The 23931-nt window shown below is 39.2% G+C and overlaps 2 protein-coding genes across 11 annotated transcripts in view; one reads left to right on the plus strand and one right to left on the minus strand.

Annotated features, from left to right (window-relative positions):
* Positions 1 to 6797: 6797 nt before the first annotated feature.
* PIGP (phosphatidylinositol glycan anchor biosynthesis class P) lies at positions 6798 to 11419 on the minus strand. Of its 2 annotated transcripts, none has more exons than XM_075172593.1 (5): positions 11316 to 11419; positions 10802 to 10902; positions 9481 to 9553; positions 8839 to 8957; positions 6798 to 7431 (listed from the first exon to the last, which is right to left on the minus strand). In XM_075172593.1, exons 2-5 carry the CDS (start codon positions 10881 to 10883, stop codon positions 7301 to 7303), a joined length of 405 nt encoding a protein of 134 aa, XP_075028694.1. In that variant the 5' UTR covers positions 10884 to 10902; positions 11316 to 11419; the 3' UTR covers positions 6798 to 7300. The 2 variants fall into 2 exon arrangements, with proteins under 2 accessions (XP_075028694.1, XP_075028702.1); XM_075172601.1 differs by having other exon boundaries at positions 11158 to 11400.
* A 64-nt stretch (positions 11420 to 11483) lies between these two features.
* The window catches only part of TTC3 (tetratricopeptide repeat domain 3), a 68453-nt gene continuing 56005 nt past the window's right edge, over positions 11484 to 23931 (plus strand). For 3 of the 9 annotated variants that reach the window (XM_075172444.1, XM_075172473.1, XM_075172497.1), the window contains exons 1-7: positions 11517 to 11619; positions 12511 to 12596; positions 16219 to 16264; positions 17464 to 17596; positions 17977 to 18064; positions 19883 to 19936; positions 23407 to 23530. In XM_075172444.1, the coding sequence (XP_075028545.1) occupies positions 12522 to 12596; positions 16219 to 16264; positions 17464 to 17596; positions 17977 to 18064; positions 19883 to 19936; positions 23407 to 23530 (520 nt within the window). In that variant the 5' untranslated portion in view covers positions 11517 to 11619; positions 12511 to 12521. The other 6 variants (XM_075172516.1, XM_075172454.1, XM_075172463.1 and 3 more) reach the window with 6 other exon arrangements.

Raw genomic sequence — 23931 nt, forward strand, 5'->3', positions numbered from 1 at the left:
ATCCTGTGCTCTCACCAGCTGGTGGTCAACCAGCCTGGAGTAGCGAGTGGCTCACTGAGATCTGTGAAAAAGCCTTCTGGACAAGCGCCAGCAGCATGCTGGAACACTGCCGGGTTCTAAGTCAATTTTTGGTTGGTGAAGCCTGCTGAATATTTTGAGAAATGGAAAGCATTGGTTTCAGTTGTACTGTTTTTCAGGAGTGTTGGTAGAGAACCTTTGGTCAGTAGAAGCAGCTTCAGATGGGGTAACTAGTAAAAGAAACAACACGAGAGAACAGATACAGTGTAGACAGTGGCCATACATACTAACAGAACTACCTCATCAATACTGGATGGGGCATCTTATTCCAAGTGTCCTGGTAACATGTCCAGGAAGAATCTGAACATTTTGAACTTGTCCAGAATTTCCAGACCTACAGCAAACCAAGTGGGACAGTAGCTCCATTAAAAATATTCCTAGGCAGAAAAAAGGAGCAGTTTTAGACAAATGCTGGAGGTTTGGAAATCCCAGACAAGTGGCCGCTGAATAAATGCAGATCGACTACCCAGAATGTGAGCCATAAGTCTGCTGAATCCTAGAAAATTATATTCATACTTGACATGAATGCAATAAAGGGCGGGGGGGGGGGGGAAGGATGATCAAGTATATAGATTACACAAAAACCAAAACAGATCAGAACTTTTCAGACTGGAAGACATGACTGAGTATAAAAACGTAGTCTTCAACATCTTGAGTGGCTCGGAAATGGTGGAGAATGATTGAACATCAAATGAAAATAGTGAGCAGCAAGTTTAAAACAAAAGGAAGCACTTAATCCAACTTGTGATTATGCTGTGATGTTGTTTAAACTAAGAGTTTACCTACTTACAAGAAGTAAATGAAAGGTTTTCATAAGAAAAATACCAAGATACAACATCTGGCTCAGAAGTTTCACATTGTTGCAGGCTGGGGAAGCATTCTGGGGAAACATTACCAGCTTCTTGCACTAATCTTTGCTCTTACTACTACAGCAGGCACTATTAGGCAGTGTTGGAGGCAGGATATTAGCTATACCTGTCTTTGGTCTCGCATGAAACAGACATTTTAATGTTCCTAAGTGGGCTACATCCTGGATGCTTCAGATGTAGATTTAATGTAAGCAAGTGCTGTTACAAATCTACACCTCTGAAACAGAAAAAAGTATCTTAAGAGAACTGTGTTCTTTAAGACAGTAGAACAGACACCATTATTAGAAAAACAGAATTGGATAATGGATGACAGTCTTAGCAAAGGCTGTTAGAAATATCAAAATAAAAAATCTTGCACATCTGCTGAGGTCTGACAACATATATTGGCCTAAACTGACTCAATTTCTCAGTCTCTGCTACACATTCCATTTGGTTTCCCCTGTATTGTCAAATTCCATTTTCAAATTAAGGTAATATTAGTGTGCTATTTACCTGATTGGTAATATTTAACTACACTCATTAGAGGAAGCCAAAACTATATTATCCTTTTCCCATCAGGCCAGCATTTCTTTTTGTCGAATTACTGTCTTTTCATGTTACAATGTCAACATACCCTTATTTGCACACTTAAATAAAATGTGCATTGCGATCCCTTACCAGTTTGTTAATAATTAAGAGAAGACTAAAAGTGAAGTAATATAGCATTTCTGTTATTCAACTGCAGTTAACTTTCAGTTTTCAGTTCTGGTTTGTTACGCTATCTGTGATTTGACCTTGTTAAGTTTTCAGTGACCTTAGAATCATCCATCATTTACAGGAAAAAGACAACAAAGCATCCCCAAAGAATGAGTTTATCATGAGCTTACTACTTCAAAGACAAGACTAGAAACATAGCATTTTACAGATTAATTGTTGGCACAGGATCTCTGTTCCACAGAACTTCCCTTAGTAGTTTAACAGTGTAACATTTCCAGCAAATGCTACCTTTCGATTGCCATTGTCTAAAATTATGATAGTAAAAGACAAGTTAATGTTCCACTGGTACATGAATGCTGGAAAGGTATCTAGACAACGTCTACAATTTTGTATTTCTACTGTATGTATGCACGTGAAAATCAAAATGAAAGTATTTTCATAAAACAGTCTTGAGTTTTACTTGTAAGCTCTTTTAAGACAAGCTCTTGAAGGATACATATATCCAAGGGAAGCATATCCTCTCATGACATTAAAGTTTGTGAGTGTTCTTTCTAAATATGATGCAGTAATAATTCGGATTAAGGGAAAAAGAACTATCATGGGAACAATTTTTTTTCTAAGCTACATTTATACTGAGAGAATAACAACAGTAGCAGGACTAAATTGCCACAACTGAGAAAAGGCAATCTTCACAACAGTGGTTTTATGAGCTCTAGGCACAAAACCCATCCAGTTCAGTGAAACATCTCCCATTCAATTACACTCCATATAACCATGCTTTCCAGACTGGATGAATCTATCCGGTGCTTTTAGCAGAAGGCTGAGAATTAAGTTGATACCTAAACTGCACAGCACACCAACAAAATTTAATTTGGCAATCTCTCTGTAAAGGAAACTGGCAGAACAAGACTAAATGCTTCCAAAACTTTCTCCTCAGAATACAGTTCAATTCATGAATAGAGGGAGAGATACAAAAAACCCCATTCATCTCAGCTGTTTTAGAGCTGACTGGAAATCTAACAGTACAGCAGCAAGCGGGACTTTGCATTAAACATTTTAGCCACTCAGACTCAAGTGCCCATGGAAAAGGTGTATTATGGAACAAAATGTATTTACACAAAATCATTTATTAACTATTCTGTTTGTAAGTCAGAAATACTTTATCATTTACACCCTCAAATGAAACTGACGTCCATAGAAGCTGCCTGGTAAAGAAACCAAGTATTCAAAAAGTCTTTTTCGAAAGAGCTTTAGTGGCGAGTTTCTCATTGTACCTGTAGGCTGGAGCTTCGGCATGAATGTGAATCAAGTATTAGAGAAACACTATATTAGGGCAAAGATCTCATAGCTTCTTACCACTCCTATAAAAACTGAATTGCTACAGATACAGGCAAGAGATTGATTTGTTACATTCTCCTGGGACAGAAACCTGGAGCAGGGGAGAAGAGGAAGAATACTCGAACACTATTTAGACTACCTCACCATTACCTCCATTCTCATACTTAATTTTTGTCAGAGATGGGAAGTTCACTGTTTCTACAGTTACGATCTCTTCTCTTCATTAAGGTATTTTTTGGCCTAACTTTGCCTGATTTAACTTACAGCATCCTAAGGCCCACTAAAAAGAACCACAAAACCTATTACTATTACTTTAGCACCATCTTGCCTTGTATGCACTTTACTTGCCCTTGGTGGCAGAGTTGCATTTTTAATGTTTACAGACTACCTGGCACAGAGGTGTACCAATGAACAACCAGAGAACCACAAAGAGATCTAAAACATACGTACATTTTCCCTGCTCCTCCTCTCAGAAAAGCTCCAGGCACACTACTTGCATTGCAGGCAGTATGAGCCCTCCCATTAGGGCCAATTTCTAACTTTACAAAAATGCTGCCTGCAGCAACAGTATAAACATTTAATTACAGCTTTCTGATTCATATGAGAGGGTCTTTGATTGAACTTACTGATATCTGAACTTTTGCTATAAAAAAATCTAGACTAATATAATTTGTTACTCACCTTTTAGCCCATTCTCCAGCCCCAATCACAAACAATGGCTATTTTAAAGATCGTCAAATCAAGTTGACAGCATTCCATAGTATGCTCAAAATATTTTTAAGATGGCCTGTCCACTTCAGAATGCTTTAGGTAACAGTAAAAGTATACCCACATATCTCAAGGAGAAAGACAACTCCATTCCACTACTGCTGAAACAAGTTTCTTCACTCAGCATTGCTTCCTGCAAGGGCATCACTTTCATGTCTACAAACTGAAATAACATTTGAGATGCCATGTTTCTTTTCCTTTTCTTATTCCAGTCATCCTATCTGTAGGAACAGTAAACACAAACACACAGAGAATTGTGCTAGCTTTTTACTCATATGTGCTTGCATATTTTACTCCACATGCTTTATACCTCTGAACTTCACAACAGAGCATTTACCTCTTTCACTATAGCTCCCTGTTGTTCTCAATTAAAGTGGCAAAATATTTCTATTAATGCTTCATAAAAATGAAATTATGTCGATACACAAAGAAATTTGCTCTTCTTCTACTTCATATACTGTATTTGTGCTGAAGCCTCCAAGCTTAGGGCATTCAATACACTGCAATGCAAAAGACCAAAATCCAAGATAGCTTCCCTTTTTAATCATTTGCACGACTCTCCATTCCCAAAGTTTTTCTTTCAATACTTCTCAACTTGATCATAATCTGTGTTGTTACTACCCTTCCCTTTACAGCTAAGATAGAAAGGAGAGAGACATACTCTACCACCTTTACACAAATTTGGCAACCACGGCTATATTAGTTCCTTTGGCATGCAACCTTTTCATTTGAAACAGTGCAACTTTGTTGGTTTTTTATGATGTTTTTACACACACACATTCAAATACCATTTGGGGGAAAGCTGTCTTACAAGATGACGTTTAGAGCAAGATGTGTAAAATACCATCAGTCTCCAATATGATAAAAACTGCAGAAGAATTCTAGAAGGTGCATTAAAAAGCAAGGCTGAAGTTTCACCATTTGGTTTATTTCCGCAGGGACGATGCAGTTGGTCTAACTCTACTGGTTACTACTGGTTGTGCTATAACAATACACCATCAATAAGTCAGAAGGGTGAAAATGGGGGCAAATTTAGGTTTTTGCCTTTATTTATTTAGTTTTTCCTCAGTCTCCAAGAAGAATGGATACCTGATATCCAGTCTTTGAACAGGTATGTTTTGTAAGGAAGGCACTACTAGCAACACAGTTCAATCATTTCAGGTTTTCTTCTGAATAATATCTAAGGCAAAATCTATATAAATCCCACTAAATAACTATAGCTGAAAGCGTGCTGTATATTTAGAAAAGGCAGAATCTCTCTTCTCTTTGCTGGCAGAGTTGCGTATCTTTTCCTTAATCACAGTCATAGGCAAGACAGTGAAAGGATGGATCCCAAACAAGTGCAGTTCCCTACAATATATTTATTAGCCCACGTACATTGTGTTACCTGGTTTTATTTTGATCACAGAGGCAATTTCTGAAGTGTCAAACATTACTCCTAAGTTGAAGAAAAGGTCACTAGTGTCTTTGAAGCACTGCTACGCAGTAGTGACAGAAAAGCAAAGATTGAGTTTCATGCCTGCAAGTTTTACTTAAACAAATGGCCCCAGTTTGCCTACTCACTTAGGTGCCTCTGTTAGTTTTCCCATAATTGTGAGGTCTGCAGTTAAATGAAATGGCAGATTCATCACTGATACAATCTTTGTCCAAGGTTTACAGTCCTTTAATTTGTGTGCTTTCAGGGCTTGAGGGCATTTTCCAGTAGCTTTTCTTCATCCTGAAGGGATTTGGGTATCCTTAACAGGGGACTAAATTAATCCTTACATCAAATGATACCAGAAAGGTGCCCTTCACTTGTTGTCAATTTAGAATTAAAAACGAAATTGCTTTCTCAGAAAGCAAAAGGAACGTAGAACTCAGGTAGAAATTACACAGAAAAAAAGATTACAGTCAATACTTCAGTGTCTACAATGTGATTAGAGAATTGACAAAAGAGTAAATACATCTCCATGTATGTTGATCATAAAATCTTGAATTCACCCTATGTATGGATGCTTGAGCATATAAATTAAAATCAACAGAAGGGCAAGATCGTGGCAGGAGGGGGATATAATAGCAACTGGGGGCAAACTGAAAAACAAAACTTCACAAAGAAGTCTACAACTATCAAACAAATCAACATTGTACTAATTTACAGTCATTAGGCTTAGGTACAAATACTCATTCTTATGAAATGCCCCCAAACAACAATATTCTTAAAATCTACTATTTCAGAGTGAGACATCAAAAGGCATTTTTTCCTTCATTAAGAAGGTATTTTTCTCCTACCCATAATACCTAGCATAGTTTTTTGCTTCAAATGCAGGTGGAAAAAATAGCAAACTACTAAAGAGTAGAGGACCAAGAAACTATAAATTTCATATTCATACCAGATTGATTGTTACCAGGTCTTAAGACTTCCCACAGCAACTGATGGTTGTTTCGACGGATTTCTGAAGAACTGGCATAAGATTCTTCAAACAAATTTTCAAGAATTTCTTATTATCTTTTAATGAAATAGTGATGTTTTTAATTAAATTCTCTGCTGGTCAGAAGTTTGCTTATAGATCTAACAAACAATAATGAGGCTCTATTCACTGGTCCTTACAACCAAACTAAATAATCTTGACTACTGAAGATAACTGGGTTATCTTGGAAGAAAGGAGATACAAGTTGTGTCTCTGCTCAATAATGCATACATGAAAGAAAATTCACTGTTTAAGAAACATCTGAACCACTGCCATAACAAGTTATTGTGCTTTGTGATATAACCTACACTATAGTAAGACGGACCTGTTGGTTCCTGTCTTTCCAGAACTTTCGTTGAACCTAGTTTTCAGTATTCTTAAGAATGGTTAAAAAAAATGTCATTTCAAGACTTGTTTCAGAAAAATCTTCACAACCCACCTTCCTTATTTCTGGTAATCTTGGTATTTTAATAAGGCCACCAATTTGGGAAAAAAAAAAAATCAACATATTTTGCTGAGTGAAGAATTGTGTAAAGAAAAATGGACCACTATACACCTTTACTCAGGACAAGTATCATAGAACCACAGAAAAATGGCTAACTTTAACAAGTAAAAATTAGCTACATTTTATTAGTATTTACAAATGAAAACTGTATATTTACAATGTAAACACTTCAAATTAACATAACTTGTAAAAAAAAAAGATCCTCAAGCATTTGACTAGCAGAACACATTTTCTCTCCCTGAATTCAAAGGGAAATAGAATTAAGCTACGTCCAAAAGCCGTTTCTTTCACTCTCAGAGGGAAATTACAGGCAGAAATCTACAAGTAATAGAACGCTATTTTAAACTCACAAGAATGGTTAGACAAATTAACGTGGTATAATTCTCATACCTTCATAATGAAGGTTATTAAGGCGCATGCATAATAACAAAATCAAGCTATCTCAATGAAATGTGTTAACATAATTTAGTTAGAAATTCAGGAAAAAAAAAAAGCTTTGTTCTACAGGCACAAAGAGGCTTTTTTAAGCTTGGAGAGGTTTTGATTTTCCTTATGTAACACTTCTACTAATCCTTTATTCAAACAGATCTTAGTAACGACTATCTGCTATTGCAGATTCCTTTTTCAGGAAGGAAAAACATTCTGTTTACTTCACTGATGGGAATATCCCTCAATGCTGGAATCGCTTCTTCTTGAAATTTCTTCTGTTGCTGCTTTTTTGCATAGTTATCTACAGGAGACAATGAGAACATTTCACATATTAAAGATTTTTTTCTTTCAAGAAATGTTACATAATGTAACACTGTATAAACTTAGCTACTGTAAGTGATGCTGAAACCCCATCTTGCTGAGGTGTAATGAGACGGTCATCAGAAACGCTCTACATCAACATGTATTCGCAGAGCCCTTGAAGAAATCAACCCTACCCTCCTGCTGAAATCACTGTCTGGGACTTTGCTTGGTTTAAGATACTGTGTGACATTAAACCGTAACTATCCAAAGATAAAAAGAACAAACAAACAAACAAACAAAACACCCCACAGTGAACAGTTCAGTCTGTAGCTTGAACACTTTGTGCTAGGATTTCTGCTGAGAGATGCTGTCCACCCTCCCTTTATCTTGGCTGCTTGTTCCCATCACCACGCAGCACCCATTCCTATAACAGCATAAACATTTTTACAGGTGCACTTTGAACACAGCTATGGAACTGCTCCCTCTAAAAGAGAAGATTTTCAAATATAGTTGGTTTTCAGAGTAGGCCCCCCTGCCATACAACCACACAAACTCTTGGGTTGATGCCAAAGGAGAGGGTGACATGAGAGTGTGAATGAGTGGCCAGGAACACAGGGATGACTAAATGGCAGTTCTTGACAGAAGCGTTGGAGTAATGCATTTGAACTACAGCCTTGACTGATTTTTTTCCTTAGCAGTTCAGAGTACTGTAATACTATGTACAGTTTGTTAAAATGATGCAACTTCAGCAGTTGTAGCAATAGGTAACTTTCTTGTCAAATTTTACAGTCTGCATTTTTTTCTAACAAAAATGGCCACCTGCAAATAGCGGTGGAATTCCTCATGTGGAGGAAGATGCAGCTGCCTGGAGAATATTGTGAATGCCTAGAACATGTCTCCCTGGCAGGAGTAAAGGCTACGCAAAAGTTGAGAGAAAAACTGAAGAACAGCTTTTTTAGACAGGGAATCACTAACATATCTGATCAGGTCTCGATACCGCAACATCCTCCTTTGCACCACCTGCACTCCGTGTGCCTTCCCACTTCTGCCACTGCCACGTAGGTACTCACGCCCTTCTTCCCATGACACTCTTCACTGGTTTGTAATGGACGGTACATGCCTGGAAGAGCTTCATATGCCTAACCCCTGTTCCTCTAATGTGGTCTGTTTTACTAACAAAGTACACTCTACTAGTTGGAAACCACTGCCATAAGATGGCAAACAGGGAAGAGTCAGGCTCGTGGCTCTCTTTTCACTCTAGTACTTCAGTACTTCCAAGAACTTTTCTAGATCAAAATATTTAAAGGCTTAAAACTTGATTTATATTATATATGGCAACATATATATACCTATAGAAATTAACAGTTAAGTATCAAAATCTTAAAAAAAACACCAATAAAATTACCTGTAACGGTATGCGTGGAGTTAAGTGGAGCTGTACTCATCATGTTAATACCAAAAAGTAATATGTAACCAATTCCTACAGCAACTAGTAGGTACGCTGGCAAAGCAACTGCCCAGTACCTGAGGAAAAAGATTCTTAAATTTACATATCATAATAACAAACGCCTAATGATATAACAGTTTTAATGTAGTGGTTGTATCTAGCACAAACTTAGCCAGGAGGAAAAGAAACAGCACCTCTGAACATGGACCCTGGTCCCTCCCAGGAAGATTACTGACTGCACAGTGACAGTAGCTAGTTTGGTATAAATCATCAAATAGATTCCTGATAGAAGGTTTTTATTTTTTTTAGTTACAGTTTAAAGTTTACTGTCTTTTCATTGACAAACTTCCTGGAAACAAAATGTCAAATTTAGCATGAAACATTCAAATACTATTTCTTTCATCGCACAATGAAAAATTTTCATCGTAGCTACTTATCTACATAAAATAACGCTTCACAAAGATTACAGTCCTTTATCATCCAGAAAAACTGGATTAAATACAAGACCACTATTTAAAAAAAGTTTTGTTATTGAAAATAATTAAGGGTGTCCTATATTCACACATATTCAGGCTAAAGAGTTTAACTGGTTGAACTTACTTTTGAGGCCAGTATGTTAGTCCCAATGAGAACAGCCAAGTCTCGGGAACGTATGCCCAGATAAGATACAACACTGCAAAAAAAGAGTTAAAAAGTCATAATAGTACATCTGATACTGTTTTAGACTTCCTTCCTGTTTTAGAACACTACTTCCCTACTGATACATGCTGAGACAATATTTTGCTTTTACATTATTGAAACCAAAATAGCCCTACCAAAACATTGTAGAATACGTCTCTCAGACACAAAACCTGCCCGATATGGGGGCAATGTTTTGTAGTTGGTTATAGGATATCATTTTTGTATTTGCTTTAACATTCAGTTTCTGATTTCCTATGTAGACAGATGAGAATTTCTTGCATATTGAACTGCAGAACAAAAAAACCTTCAGTAAAACGATGCCAAATGACACTGAATGCAGAAAATATTAAAGCAGAAAATGATCACACAGTGGGTCCTTTGGTTGAAAGAAAAGTTGGTAGAATTGCAGTGCTTGGATGGAACTGTTCAGAAAAAGTTACTGGAAATACTTTCTGATTCTTGGTAAGTTAATAATTTTCATGTCAACAAAACCAATACTGAGAAATTTTGCTCCCTAGCAACAAACCCAGAATAAGGTTTAACAAAACTTGAGGGGATCAGGTTAGTAGCCACTAACACCAGTTATGGAACTGCAGTGGCTTCCTGTGAGAGGAACAGAAACGATCTTACTTTCATTTCTACTTACTTCCTAAGGGTGAGAAAGCCTTACAGTAGGATCCTAGTTTATTATTTGACTACAGTATATTTGCAGCACTTTTTCTTGTGTTGAAAAAGTGTTCTCACCCTCTCAAGCCTTGGTCCTGTGAAATGCTAAAGCACCTGCCACACCAGCAAAGAAATGCTGGTACAACCCTAATCATTTTCCATTGCTGTTGACCAGATTGACTTGATTTTTTTCAGTATTTGGGTGGGGAAGGTTGCACATATACTGTCTACAATGGTTACTGAATAGTGATAATGTATGCAATTCAAGTAAAAAAGTTACTAAAATGAGAATGCAGAGGATTTTTTGAATAATTTGACTCCGTAATACTATTAAAGACCCCATAATAAGGTTAAAGACAGACAAAACATGAGGAAATCACAAAAGGCAATGACAGACCTCTGTAACAACTGACAGGTGTGGCAAGTAATGCTCACTTAGTCCTCCATCATGCACCCTTACAATAGGTGGTGTAATACAATTGTGACCCTTTTCAGATGGTCTTATCGGAATTACATTCCTCTCGTAAGCAAAGGAACATTTTTTGGTGAAATATTCAGTAGCCAGTATACTTACTGAAGCCAAACCACGATCCTAAAAAAAGAGCAAATCCATATATTGCCCTTTCTGGCAACGGGGCTGGAGAGTTTTCAACCATACTGGTCTCTTCCCTTTAACTTCGGGGGGAGGGGGGCGGGAAACACGGTAAGAAGCTATTAGAGCTTTCTCGGCAAGTTCCTCTCGGAACACCCCGGTATTCGAGGGTGCTGGAAGCAAGACCCCACAGGAGGCAGCGTTTCGCCCCCGAGCCCACGCACACGCCCCCCCTCCTCAGACGTTCTCCTCCGCGGCGGCCGTTTCACCCGCCCCTCAACGGACACACAGGAGCCGCGGTGCTACCGACCCCCTCCCTCCTCCACCGCCGCACGCACCTCCCGACCGTAGCCCCCCCCGCCCCGCCTGGCGAAGCCGCTCTGCCTCCTTCCTTTCGAGGTCACGGCCTGGCTAGGGGGGGAAACCACACCCAGGACACCCCCCGTAGCAGCAGGAAGGCGGAGGCGCCCAGCCGCGCTCCCGACCTCCCCAGTACCGCGCGTCCGCCTCCCCGCCGGGCCGCATCTCGCACATGCGCAGCCAGAGAACCCCGGCCGCCCCGCCGGCTCCGGAGCCCCTCCGCCTCGGCAGAGGGCGCATGCGCATAAGCTGTGAGTGTTCGCGGCGGGCGGGGCCCGCCGGCCGCTTGCTGCGCGTTGGCTCGTTCCCTTGACGTCAGGCTGTAACTAGCCAGTAGCCAGGGCCCGGCTAGACGGGGGTGCTGGCGCGCGCGGCGGGAGGGGCTCGCTGCTGGTTGAGCCGCCTCGGCCCTGCGGAGCCGGAGGGGAGCACGGCGGGCGGTGAGGCGGGGGCTGGGGAGGGGGGAGGGGGGGAGTGGCGGGCGCTAGGGCGGTGGCGGGTGCTCCCACTCTGCCACGTGCCTCACCGAGCTCGTGATCCCTCTCCGCCACTGGGGCTGGGTCCGGGAGGGTGACGCCCTGTCTCTCCGGAGCCCCCGGCAGGGTGACGCCCGGCCCGGTCCGCCTGGGGTGGAGACAGGTGCTGTCGGCCACGGGAGCCGCGGCACAGCCCCTCCGGGGCCGCTGGAGCTCCTTGCCGCGGGGAGGACCGGGCAGGGCTGTCACGGCGGGAAACGCCGGGCTGCGACACGTCAGTGGTGAGCCTCGGGGCTTCCGGGGTTTAACGGCAGCGGGGACCCCAGCAGCGGGGGGCCTGGCAGCGGGGACCCCGGCCAGCCCCCGCCTCGCCTCTGGCGGAGCTGTCGGGGCGGGACGGGGCTGCTGGGCGAGCTGCCGGGCAGGAGAGGGACGCGCGGCCTGGGCGGGGGCTGCACCGCTGGTTCTGTCAGACGGGGCTGCCCGGCGGAGCGGGCAGGGTGTTTAACTCCGCTCTCCCGGGATGCGGCAGTAAAGAGGTGCTGCACCCTGACGCGGCTGGTGGAAACTGCCCTTCCCTCTCCTGCCTGTCAGGTGTGAGGTAGCGTGCAGGACTACTGTCAGGCGTCAGGGACTGAGAAGACTGTTAGAGTTAGTCGATTTAGCTAGCTTTTAACTGATGCATTTGGTTACTGTTTTCAACATTAACCTATGCTCTGTAAAAATAAGAACACGTCTTCCATGAAACTCTTGCAAAGTGTAATTTAATGTTGTGATCCTTTTAAGTCCTGCAGAGCACATGCTATTTGCCTCTTGCCTTCCCTTCATGTGTTTCTCATAATCCTTTTCTTTCAGGATCATGTACCATGGGTGAACCTATATCCGAATCCGAGTTTGCAGCCTTGGCTTTTTATGCTGGTGATAAATCTTGCTGTGAATTGGTAAGTAGGTTTGAAACTGGATGAAAAACTTGCAAGATGTTCCAGTGGGGTTTATACCCAGATCTGATCTACAGAGTAATTGCTAGTGTTAATTAATTCAAACTGATGCCAAGGTGCCTTATACCACTGTATGTTATTCACTTGCGAAAGTACTAAATTGAGATAGGGGAGAGAAGCTGCGTATCCTCCATCAGGAAAGTTTTACTGAATGCCTTGTTGTGGTTTAACCCCACAACAGCAACTCAGCACTACCCAGCCGCTCGCTTACTCCCCCCCGGTGGGATGGGGGACAGAAGCGGAAGGGTAAAAGTGAGAAAACTCGTGGGTTGAGATAAAGACAGTTTAATAGGGAAAGCAAAAGCCACATGCGCAAGCAAAGCAAAACAAGGAATTCATTCACTACTTCCCATGGGCAGGCAGGTGTTCAGCCATCTCCAGGAAAGCAGGGCTCCATCACGCGTAACGATTACTTCGGAAGACAAAATGCCATCACTCTGAATGTCCCTCCCCTTCCTCTTTCTTCCCCCAGCTTTATATGCTGAGCATGACGTCATATGGAATGGAATTTCCCTTTGGTCAGTTGTCCCAACTGTGTCCCCTCCCAGCTTCTTGTGCACCCCCAGCCTACTTGCTAGTGGGGTGGGGTGAGGAGCAGAAGAGGCCTTGACTCTGTGTAAGCGCTGCTCAGCAGTAACTACAACATCCCTGTGTTACCAATGCTCTTTTCAGCACAAATCCAAAACATAGCCCCCTACTAGCTACTATGAAGAAAATTAACTCTACCCCAGCCAAAACTGACAGATGCATATACAACTGTGTAAAACTAGACAGTGGTGCATAGGTCCTATTAGCAGAACTTGACCAACCTGTTGGCCATGTATCCAGGCCATACTTGGGATGAGATACCTCAGAGTGACAGATTCAGTTCCTTTAATTGCAAAGCAATCGCAGCTTAGTTCATGTAAGTTCAAGTCTGCAAATTAACTGCAGAGTGTTCGCCCATTCTTTGTTCTTGTCATCTTTTACAATTTTTTCTAGTTCTTTGTGCCCAATAAGGCTGCTGCTTATTTAGTTGTTTCTTTTATTGAATAAACTATAACACTCTGCTGTTTTAATATATTTCCAAGAATGCTTCCCTTGACTCTTATTTCCCCCTTCTTGCTATGCTTAAGGAGTCTTAGAAAACACTGTGGTAGTTTATCTTTCTGCTCCTCGGAGAGTTCAGTTATGAGTTATTTATCCTAAGTGTTGCTACTGCAAAATCCAAACCAGCTGGCATACTATTCTTCTTCCTATGCTGAAATAAAAAGTACAGGAAGATTGAATTTCTTATTTGTAAAGCTGTATCTTTAGAAGGGTCTGTTACCAGTGGAGTATTGAGTCTCATTGGAAGTTGTTTATATCAATAAAGATTTTTTGTGTGTGTGTGCTGTGGACAAAATTAAGTACTTTAACAGTTGTGTTAGCATAAGATACTAGACATTTTCTCTCTTAAGGCGATATGTGTGCTGTGCTATAAAAGAAAAGCCCTTGATTCTGTGCCACTGCTAAATCTTGGTTTTCAGGTTTGCTTTGGTGGGAATACCACCTTGGACTTGATGTATAGAGGGTGTGTGTGGGATGGGTGTGTGTGGTTTGTTTTGTTTTTAAATATTGTAGCAAAATCCACGCTGTGTAGTGAAAGAGATGTTCAGTCATCTTTCAAGATTAACTGATTTTGAAATAATAGCTCATTTTTTTCCTCTTTGTTATTGAATGTCCTGGTCTGTTAAAAATGTTGATGTTATAATAACTTATTTTTGAGAGTAAGCCTTGATTTACATGTAATATTGTAATAGTTCGGAAACGCTACTTTGGGTGAAATTACATGATTGCTTGTCATCACCTTAGGTCAAGTTAGTAAGTCATCATTGCACAGCATGCTAGTATTTCCGGAAAGTCTGCCACTGAAAGAATAAAGGTCTGTTAAAGAAACTTTATGAAAGATGTGTTTGGTAATTAGTTTATTTTTATACTGTTCTCCAGTCATATTCAGAAATAGCTTTGCATTTCTTTGAAATGATAATGTGGCAATACATAGACATGACACGTAGTATTTATTAAATGACACATATATAATGTGTGTTAAAATAATAGACTTTGTAGGGATCTGTACAACAGAACAAAGTCATTTATTCTTCAGCTTGAGAGGCTCATATGGAGTACTATGTTTTAAACCCATTAAAATATTGATACAGTATGCTGCCATAAAATAGTAAATCAACCATTCACTCCACTTATTTTGATGTATATATATTTATTTAAATATACATGCACTGACTGTCAAAACTTAATTATTATTTTTTGAAAACCTGTGTTGTCTTCTTAAACATGTTTCTTTATGTATTCTTGAACATTATATTGCTGCCTAGTACCCGATTTTGAATTATTCATTTTTAGAATACTATTCTAGTGTGGTTTAATACGTTGTTTAAACAAGTAAAAGTTTTCCCATGCATTCATAACTGTTAATCTATGGACATTTTTTTAATGGATATGCAGCTAAACATTTTTTTTCTTAAGACAGCAACTAAACCACTGTGTTAAATAACTCTAGTAAACATGCTTTTTTCCCCATTTAGTTTTGTTTGCTTTGTTTGCTTTTTGGGTGTGCTTAATGTGAATTATAAAGATTGGATCCAAAGGGGTTTGTCGTTTGGTAGTGCAAAATATTGCAGACTTTAAGTTTCCTTGTTTTCCTCAGAAAACCATTGGCAGAAGTGCAGAAACGTGGGAGAATGGGGAATACCAATAGTATTTTATTCTTGGGGAAATGGAATGGGGGGGGAAAATGGAGTATTCACCCACCTCAGATTGGTCTTAGAAGATAACGAGATGCTTCTGAGCATTGTTAACATTTTATAAAAAGCTTCTATTCAGAATGAATAGGTACATAGAAATAATTTTCCTGTCTAGGTCCATGGTGTATGCATGAGTATTGTAGTTAATTACTAAATAATTATACTTTATAATAGTTAACTAAATAATTTTACTTAATTGTTAATTAATTTTGTTAATTAATGTGTCTGCATTAGTATTTTAGTTTGGATCAGGAGAATGCTTTTGAAGCAAATATCCCAATTGTCCCTGTCTTTCATGTTTTGGCTTTTGTTGTGAAGAAGTCTTGGAGTGTGCTAGTGGGATTCACTGGGAATGAAACTAATCTAGAAGGTGCTTTTAAGAGTATAGGTAATGTGCATCAGCCACGAATGGGTGCTCTGTCTATGGGACTAGATTTGAACCAATGCAAACTAAAACCCCTTGAAGAGCATATAATGTGAAAGTAGACTGCTCAGTACCAAATACTTTGCTTTATAGATTTGTTTCCTATTTGATCATGCTGCTTGCTTCTGAAGATATAACCATAGACCATCTTTTATACTGGTCTAAATATGTTCAATAATTACCTTTTCGTGAGAAAAGGAACTGGTGACAGAATGTAAAAATCACTTCCACTCCTTCTTTCCCCTATGTAAACAGTTTATATTGGTTTAATATTTAGAAATAGTTAGGCACTCATTGCTTATAGTTAGTGTAACACATTTGCAAGATGTGCAGTGTTAAAAAATGTGTTTATCTTTAGGGTCATGGAGTGTTCATACAGCGATCGCCGCATAAGCCTAAAACAGGTACAATGTAACTTTTTACATTTTGTACATTTTGTGCTCTGTTTCGATCTTTTGATTGCCATTTCACTTTTTTCCCGTATTTTGTTTGAATAAGTAGAAAATTATTATTTCTGAGCAGAAGCATTGGTATGTTCTTTAAACTGGAAGAATTCTCATCTTTTTGTAATGTGTAGAATGTTATGTGCAGAATGTAATGTGCAGAAGACTGCTATACATTTGTGAGAACAGTGTAAATAGTCAATAATATGTACATATATGCAGTCAATTAATGTTATGAGGATGGAGATGTAAGGCTTGAGTTCATTACCTGTGTTTTAATTGTAGCAATTTTTTAGCTGTATAGGTCTAAAGACACCTTCAAGTTGATCTTTGTAGGTAAAGTTTTGCAGTTACAATATTTTAAAAAAAATTTTTTAATAGTTGCAGAAAAGCAGGTGGCTCAAGAGTATGTCAAGTTCTTCAAAACTGTATTCACTATACAAATGGTAACCTCTAACATGTAGGAAACTCAGATGAACACAGCCAGCTGTGTAAAATGAATTTTTGCATATATTCAGACTCTCAGATGATACTGCTTCTGCTCTGAGAGTACTTGATGCCAGCTCCGTAGTCTAGTAAGGATCTTTACCTTTTAAAGACAGTCTCTGAGGGAAATGGATTATATTTTTGAAAGAGCCATGCGTCACACACATAATGGCCTCTGGTGAAAAAAGAAGAATATTGCTGATCTTTTTGTACCATGTTGCTATGTGCCACGCTACTCTGGATTTATTGTTGAAAATAATTAAATTGGTACAATTAGAAGAGGCTCATGTTTTATCTTGAAAATAGCATCCCTTACAGCCATTAAACAGCTCACAGCCCTTGTTAGGCTCCTCATTTAGAAGCAGGCTGCATTTATTCATTTATAATGTATTATATCAGTAAAATTGAGAACATGGGCAATTCTTTGAACAAGAAATATAAAGCCTGCCAACAGGTCCCTGTTCCTACCTCCATGTAAATTCCCTCTCCCCCTTCAATTCATAAAAAACCTCAAGTTGCCAGATGTATTTACAGTGTTCAAGTTTTCTTGTTTTGGTTAGATAGTACTTAGGAATACAGTATGGAAATAACTGATGTCTTTGAATGTTTATTTGGACTTTGATTACTTGTAATGTTTGAATTGTGTGGTCTAATTCCTAACTGTTTTCTTGAAGATGTTGATCCCTGTGAAGTTTGGTGCAGTCAGCCGGTTGACATATTGAGAGAATATTGCAACATTATTAAAATACGCATCTTTTGGCCTCTTCTCTTCAAAAGTGAAAGCAATTCTTTGCTAGCTGATTGGAGGTAAGTATCATGTTCTCAAAGTGATTTCATCAGCCTTTACATTTTTTTTTTTTGTTAGCTGTGAAAGATCGTTGTATACTTTCAGTAGTGGTTAAACTGTCTGCAGGAATTTTTTTACCAGTGGGCTACGTTAGTTAAGGTCAGAAGGCATAGTTCTTGAATATACAGAAGAAAATATTAAGAATGGGTTTCTGAAGTTTAGGATCTAAAGAGTCTATTTTTAAGTGGATGCCCTTTATTTCAAAAGTACCAAAAGCTTTGCAGCGCTTGATTTGCGTTTGTAACCATGCTCTTGCTTTGATCTAATTACTGTAAATATTAGTAATTAAGACCATGTAACACTGTTATTTTTCTAAATAATAACTTGTTCTGTTTTTAAGCAGTTCACAGATTTTAGACTGGAATTGGAAGGGACTCTGTGATTTAGAGGTTTTGGAAGACCTTGTTGATTTAATTAAAAAAGTTGTTGTAAGTACTATATTTTAACTTTCTGTAAGTTTTCGAGTACAATAGGTTAATTAAATCTGTACCTTATGCAGCTTGGGATTATATCTTAAATTAGACATTTCCTTTTGCTGGAGTGAATAAATTGTCTGGTACTTGAGTTGCAGCTTTCTAGAAAGAAAGTGTGTCATACGCTTTATTGCAGTTGGGATAACTTACTAAATATTTGCAGATTCAATAATACGGTTGTCTAGGGCCCTTGTAAATTGCTAAGAGAGAGAGTCATATCGGTGAGAAAAATGGCACCATTCTGAGATGAACAAATTAAATACTTTTTTCCCCTCAGTTATTTTTTCCTCATTCAACAAATGATATTTAAAACTTGCTGTTGTTGCTGACTTAAAACAGAAACATAACAGTGCAGAGGAGAGAATGATATAAGAAATATTCTCAGCAACTGAAGGGAAGAGTGGTTTTTTTTGGTGTTTTTTTTTTTTTATATTTAGGTATGACAGGTTTTTAAAAAAATTCGTGTGTTGAAATTCTGTACTGTCACAGTTGAACCCCAGCCAGCAACTGAGCACCACAGCTGCTTGCTCACTCCGCCCCCTGGTGGGATGGGGGACAGAAACGGAAGAGTAAAAGTGGAAAAAAGCCTCATGGGTTGAGTTAAGAACAACTTATTAATTGAAATAAAGTAAAATTATAGTAATAATAGTAAAAGAATATACAAAGCAAGTGATGCACGATGCAATTGCTCACCACCTGCCGACTGATGCCCAGCCCAGTCTCCCAGCCAGCTTTCCCCTGGTTTATATGCTGAGCATGACATCATATGGTATGGAATATCCCTTTGGCCAGTTTGGGTCAGTTGTCTTGGCTGTGCCCCCTCCCAGCTCCTTGTGCATCTCCAGCCTTCTCAGTCGGTAGAGCATGAGAAGCTGTAAAGTCCTTGATTTAGTGTAAGCACTACTTAGCAACAACCAAAACATCAGTGTGTTATTAACATTATTCTCATATTAAATCTAAAACACAGCACTATACCAGTTACTAGGAAGAAAATTAACTCTATCCCAGCCAAAACCAGGACATGTGCTTAATCCCGAGTTACACTTTTCCAGTCCACCTTACTGTTACATGATTTTCTATGATTAGGTATTCATGTACTATATTGATTTTGTGGATTCGTACTTTCTTATGCTGTTTTTGCTGCTTCCTCCTTCAGGCTATCCCAGTGCTCTATTTTCACCTCCTTCAGGATGTCCCTGCGGTTTTTCCATTTTGTCTCATGTGATGGGTTCTGTGTGCTGTTTCCTTCTCTGGTAGTCTCCCATTTGATCTTTATACGAGAGGGTCTGTGTATGTTCTCATTGCCCTGTTTACCTCTGGTTCCCTCTTCTTACTTCCTTAGCCTATATGTCCTTCTCCATATAAAAGATTGCGTATCCAATAGTAAAAATTACTTGGAGGAGCAGAAGATCTCAGGAGAGGAAGTACTGTTGTTTTGGGTAGTTTTCATTGGATGTATCAGCTGGTTCTCTGGTATGTAGATAACTGCAGAAGTGGTTAAAGTGACTGACTTTTCTAACCAGATATCACAGCATCCATGCATTCTCTATTTCCACATCAATATTTATTTATTTTTCAGTGAAAATGGTAGGGGATTTCCTACTGAATACAAGAATATTTCCTGAAACTTTGAAATGGACCAGAGCAACTGTCCAAATGATAACTGCATTCAAGCAGAACAGAAAATGTTATTGAGTTGAACCTGAGCAGATAGAAACTGAAGTTATCGGATCTTAATAACTTATTTGTATTTGTTTTCTATCCCTCTTCCAGAACGTTCCACCTTTTATCGGTGGCATACTGAGAATTGGCACCAGAATAGAAAATGTAAGTTTCTTGAATTGTTTTTAATAGGAGTGCTTCTTTATGTGTGAATACAAACAAAATATTTGTACGAATATCCAAAATTTTAAAATGCTTGCATAAATAAATTTAGTCTGTAGTTTTTGGAATATGTAGTATGTAGGACTGGAGTTACCAGGTTGTTGCAACTGAGCCACAAAATGAAATCTGTGTGTGACAGGAACTGTGAAATAAGTATCATCTGTGTAAGAAGACCAAAATGAGTGAGAACTTTGGGGATAGTTCACATGCCGAAAAGAAATGGTTTCTCTTGGAGGTTGCTACTGCAGTGTGGTTGGGTGGGTTTAGGTTGTGCAGCTGGAGCCTAGGTCAGCCCTCTAGTATCCGCTTTGATACCTGCTGGTGGCTTTCCTTGGTGCTTTCTTGCAGATTTGCCATTTCTTGTCGAAGGCTTATTCCTTTGAGATGTCTTGGTGCTCTCTCTGCCTTCAGTCTTGAAGATTTCTAGATTCCCTCCCATAAGCACACAGTTCTGTCTCGGTGGTGTGTTTTCCTTTTTCCTCTCTGTGCTGGTGTTGGTGTGTTACGCTAAAAGTCTACTTAGTCTAGTCTAGGGCAAAAGGCAAACATGCTTTATATGTAAAGACAAGAAGTTATTGTTAGTGTAATTGAAATCTTCCAGAATTAAGTATTGCAGAAGAGGAAAGGAAACAAAACCAAATATGACTAAACAGAAAAACTCTTTAGTGATAATACAGTTAAAATTCTAATATACACTCTTACTAGTAACTGACTTTTTTCCAGGTGGTGTGCTCGCTCTTGTACTGCTCCTTGGGATGAATGAGCCATTCTCCTTAAAGTGAATGGCTTCTGTCTGGTGTTTGCATGTGTGGGGTAGGGGGTGTAGTCATCACTACCTGGAGTTTTTTACTGCAAGGACTGCTGTTGATGCTTTCTTCTTCCTCATTCTAGGATCTGCTTAGCTTCATTTTTTATGTTTGGTAATTGTGATAAATGACTGAACCCCAAAGAAGGTTCCAATTAAAGTTTACAATTTATTAAACGAATAGAGGCAAGCAAACAGCGCTGGGTGTGCCGGGAGTCTCCGCTCCACCAGGACACACACCATAACGTGGCACTCATCATAAATATATACAGTAAAACATTACATATTCATATAATTTTGTAATATGCCTATACATATGCATGACCTGTCCCCGCTTTGTATTAAAATGAGTTCCAAAAGTCATTTACATAGTCCAAGCATGCGCAGTAAAATTAGGGTTAGGGTCTTTTCCTCTCTAGTGGTCGTTCATAGTCTTCTTCACTGTGTCCGTTAGTTGAACTCTGGGCTTCCTTTGTCTATATATGGTCATTTAATTAACTCATCCGTTCCTCGACTCTTGTAATGTAACAAGGCATCGGGTTATCTTGCCCTTTAACACTTATCCCTTCACAGTTGTTCGTTATTAGTGATTTACATAGGACACTATCTCATCACAGCTGTTACATAGGAGGCCTAACGAGCCAGCTCAAGGCCTGTCCGCTCTTATCAAGTGGGAGGATGTACCATGGTGAAGTCTCAGGAATTGTTAGTTAATTTATGGCTTAGGCTAGAAAATGGCTCTGTTATTAACCCTTAAGTGTTAGTTCCCTCTATCAATCCCCCCTTTTCTAAAAAGTTAGTAAATTCATTTACTATACCAGAATGTTCACTAAGTGGCTTTTGCAAGAAGCAGGAACTATATACATACTATATACATTAACCACTCTGCTAGACTTAGGCTTGTGGTCATACAAGGGTATGTAGGACAGAAGGTCACACTTCATCACACGAATCAGATGAACATATTTCACAGTAATGCACTTTTATACCCTGGTCTTTATTTTCCTTGGTCTGCAGATTCAAGTTACATATGATTTTACTATATATAGTATGTTTTATGTATGTTAGAAACTGCTTTTGCCCAATTTTGTCCAGCTCTATTTATTTTTTTTTTAACTTGGCCACTTGTTTGTAGCCATTGGTTCTCCAGTGTCAGCTTGTGCCCCATCTCTTACTATCGCATGTATGTACTTCTCTAAACTGCATTATGTTTCTAATTTTCATGGCCTATGTTCTATTATATTTGGCTTGCATTTCTCTATACTGCATCATTATGTTAGTCATAGCATCATTAACTGCTTGTTACTACTGTCTATATGAAAGCTGTTGTTGTACCATACAAAAGTAAACCAAATTAGTCATAGCCACCCGGTTAGAAGAAAAATTGCTGTTACAGTTAAAACCAAGTTAAAACAGAGCTCTAAGCAGGTCAGGACAAGCTCAGAGTAAGCCTGACAATTTGCAGCCCTGTGGCCGAGCAAACTCTGTTACAGAGCCTGTGTCCTGTTACTAGCAATGGCAATGCTGCATGATGGGGCTACAGGGCTACAAGTAGGGCTAAGCTTGATCACTGAAATGATGCAAAAGTGCTCCTCTTTGGAGACAGGTTGGAAATCTTTTATGAGATTCTCAAATAGTGCTACCGATTCAGTCTGAAGGACTGAGTAAGGGTGAATGGCTGAGTAAGGGTGTGGTTTGGAAACCTGCTGATTCATCCTCATTATCAAATGCAGTGTACAGTAGAACTATACTCTCTACATTTTTCAGCTTGTTAACTCTGGACTGTGAACATTCTTAGTTTCCCTGTGTTTGTCACTTTTTTCCCACTTTCTAGTTTCTGCTGCCTGCTGTAGGTTAACGGCAAAAGTTAAAATAAAAACATTGCAAGTTAGAAGACAATATCATAGCTGATAGTAGCAATAGGAGAAGTAGAACTGTACAACTGTATGTTACTGGTGGATAACCCAGTTCCTGTATTTTTAGTGATATTTGTCTTAGTCGTGTGGGTTTTTAAATTATTTTTCAAAGTCTGTAGGCCCAGATAATGTGGGCGTATCCCAGGCAATGGGCATTCTTTACTCAATCCCTCTCCTTCAAATAAAGCTCTGTAGCTCAAACACTTTAAATTTAGTTTGAATAGAAAGGAAGTAATGATTTACAGAATTAAGTCTTAGCCCCAGCCTGCATGTCTAACAGTCTGGAGAATGTTGCTTTTTCTAATCAGGCTTGTCACATCACACTGAAGCAATTTTGTGTGCAATCATCAAAAAAGTTTCTAAATCAAATTCTATAATTTGAATCGCTCCTGAGTCTTCTGTTGAAAGAATGACTGTTTTCATTTTGTTAATATGCTGTATTAGTGCTTGAGTTATCCAGATATTTGTATTTGTGAGCTGTTGTCTATTTCAAAGGCTAACAAATCAGGAACAAGTGCCTGGTGTAAGTGCTACAGTAGTATTGTTTGTTATATTTACATGGAAGGCTTCCACTATATTGCCAGTGAGCTGCTGGTTTGTGTGGTGTTTGTTGTTTTTGTTTTAAGACTTTGTATAGAATTAGTGTTACGATTTTTTTTTTTCTTTATTTTCCTTTTCTTCAATTGAAATAGGGTGTCTTTGATGTTGGGGATGCACTTGATTGGGTCAGATACACAGGTGACGTCAGTATTCTGCAGCGGCTGGAGAAACTTGGTGATTTTGGTTGGATCTATCTTGAAATTTTCTTTGCTGAATGTAAGTATGAACATTTTTGAAGAAACAATGGTGAGGAAAGTCACCTGTGTTGTAGTTATGACATAGTTAATGTTTATATGTATTTCATTAGTCTGGAAGTGACTGGAAGGGTGACTGGAAAAATAGTGGTGGTGGTGTGGGTTTTTTTTCGTGTTTTCTTCTTATTTGAACCATCTGATTCTTCCTTGAATCTCTGTATGCGGGTCGTATTTACAGTGCATGTGCTCTTTCTGAACAGGAGTTCAGAATGTTTTTTCACTTTGGTGTCCATTATGGGCTGTATGTGTGCCCTATATTCCTTTAACTTCGGGTTAAGTGGGAAGTTGCCCAAAATATTATTTGGGTCTTTCTGTTAAACATTTGGCAGAGGATTTTGTCAAAATATTGAGATGTTAGTGATA

This window comes from Calonectris borealis, chromosome 1 (genome assembly GCF_964195595.1).
Source record: "Calonectris borealis chromosome 1, bCalBor7.hap1.2, whole genome shotgun sequence".
Taxonomy (NCBI): Eukaryota; Metazoa; Chordata; class Aves; order Procellariiformes; family Procellariidae; genus Calonectris; species Calonectris borealis.

What these genes read in the sequence shown, in the direction of transcription:
- PIGP (XM_075172593.1), bottom strand. Translation starts at nt 10,883, where the DNA reads ATGGTTGAAAACTCTCCAGCCCCGTTGCCAGAAAGGGCAATATATGGA. An exon ending in AGGATCGTGGTTTGGCTTCA is followed by an intron (nt 9,554 to 10,801) that starts GTAAGTATACTG and finishes CTTTTTTTGCAG; the next exon opens with TGTTGTATCTTATCTGGGCA. An exon ending in CTAACATACTGGCCTCAAAA is followed by an intron (nt 8,958 to 9,480) that starts GTAAGTTCAACC and finishes CTTTTTCCTCAG; the next exon opens with GTACTGGGCAGTTGCTTTGC.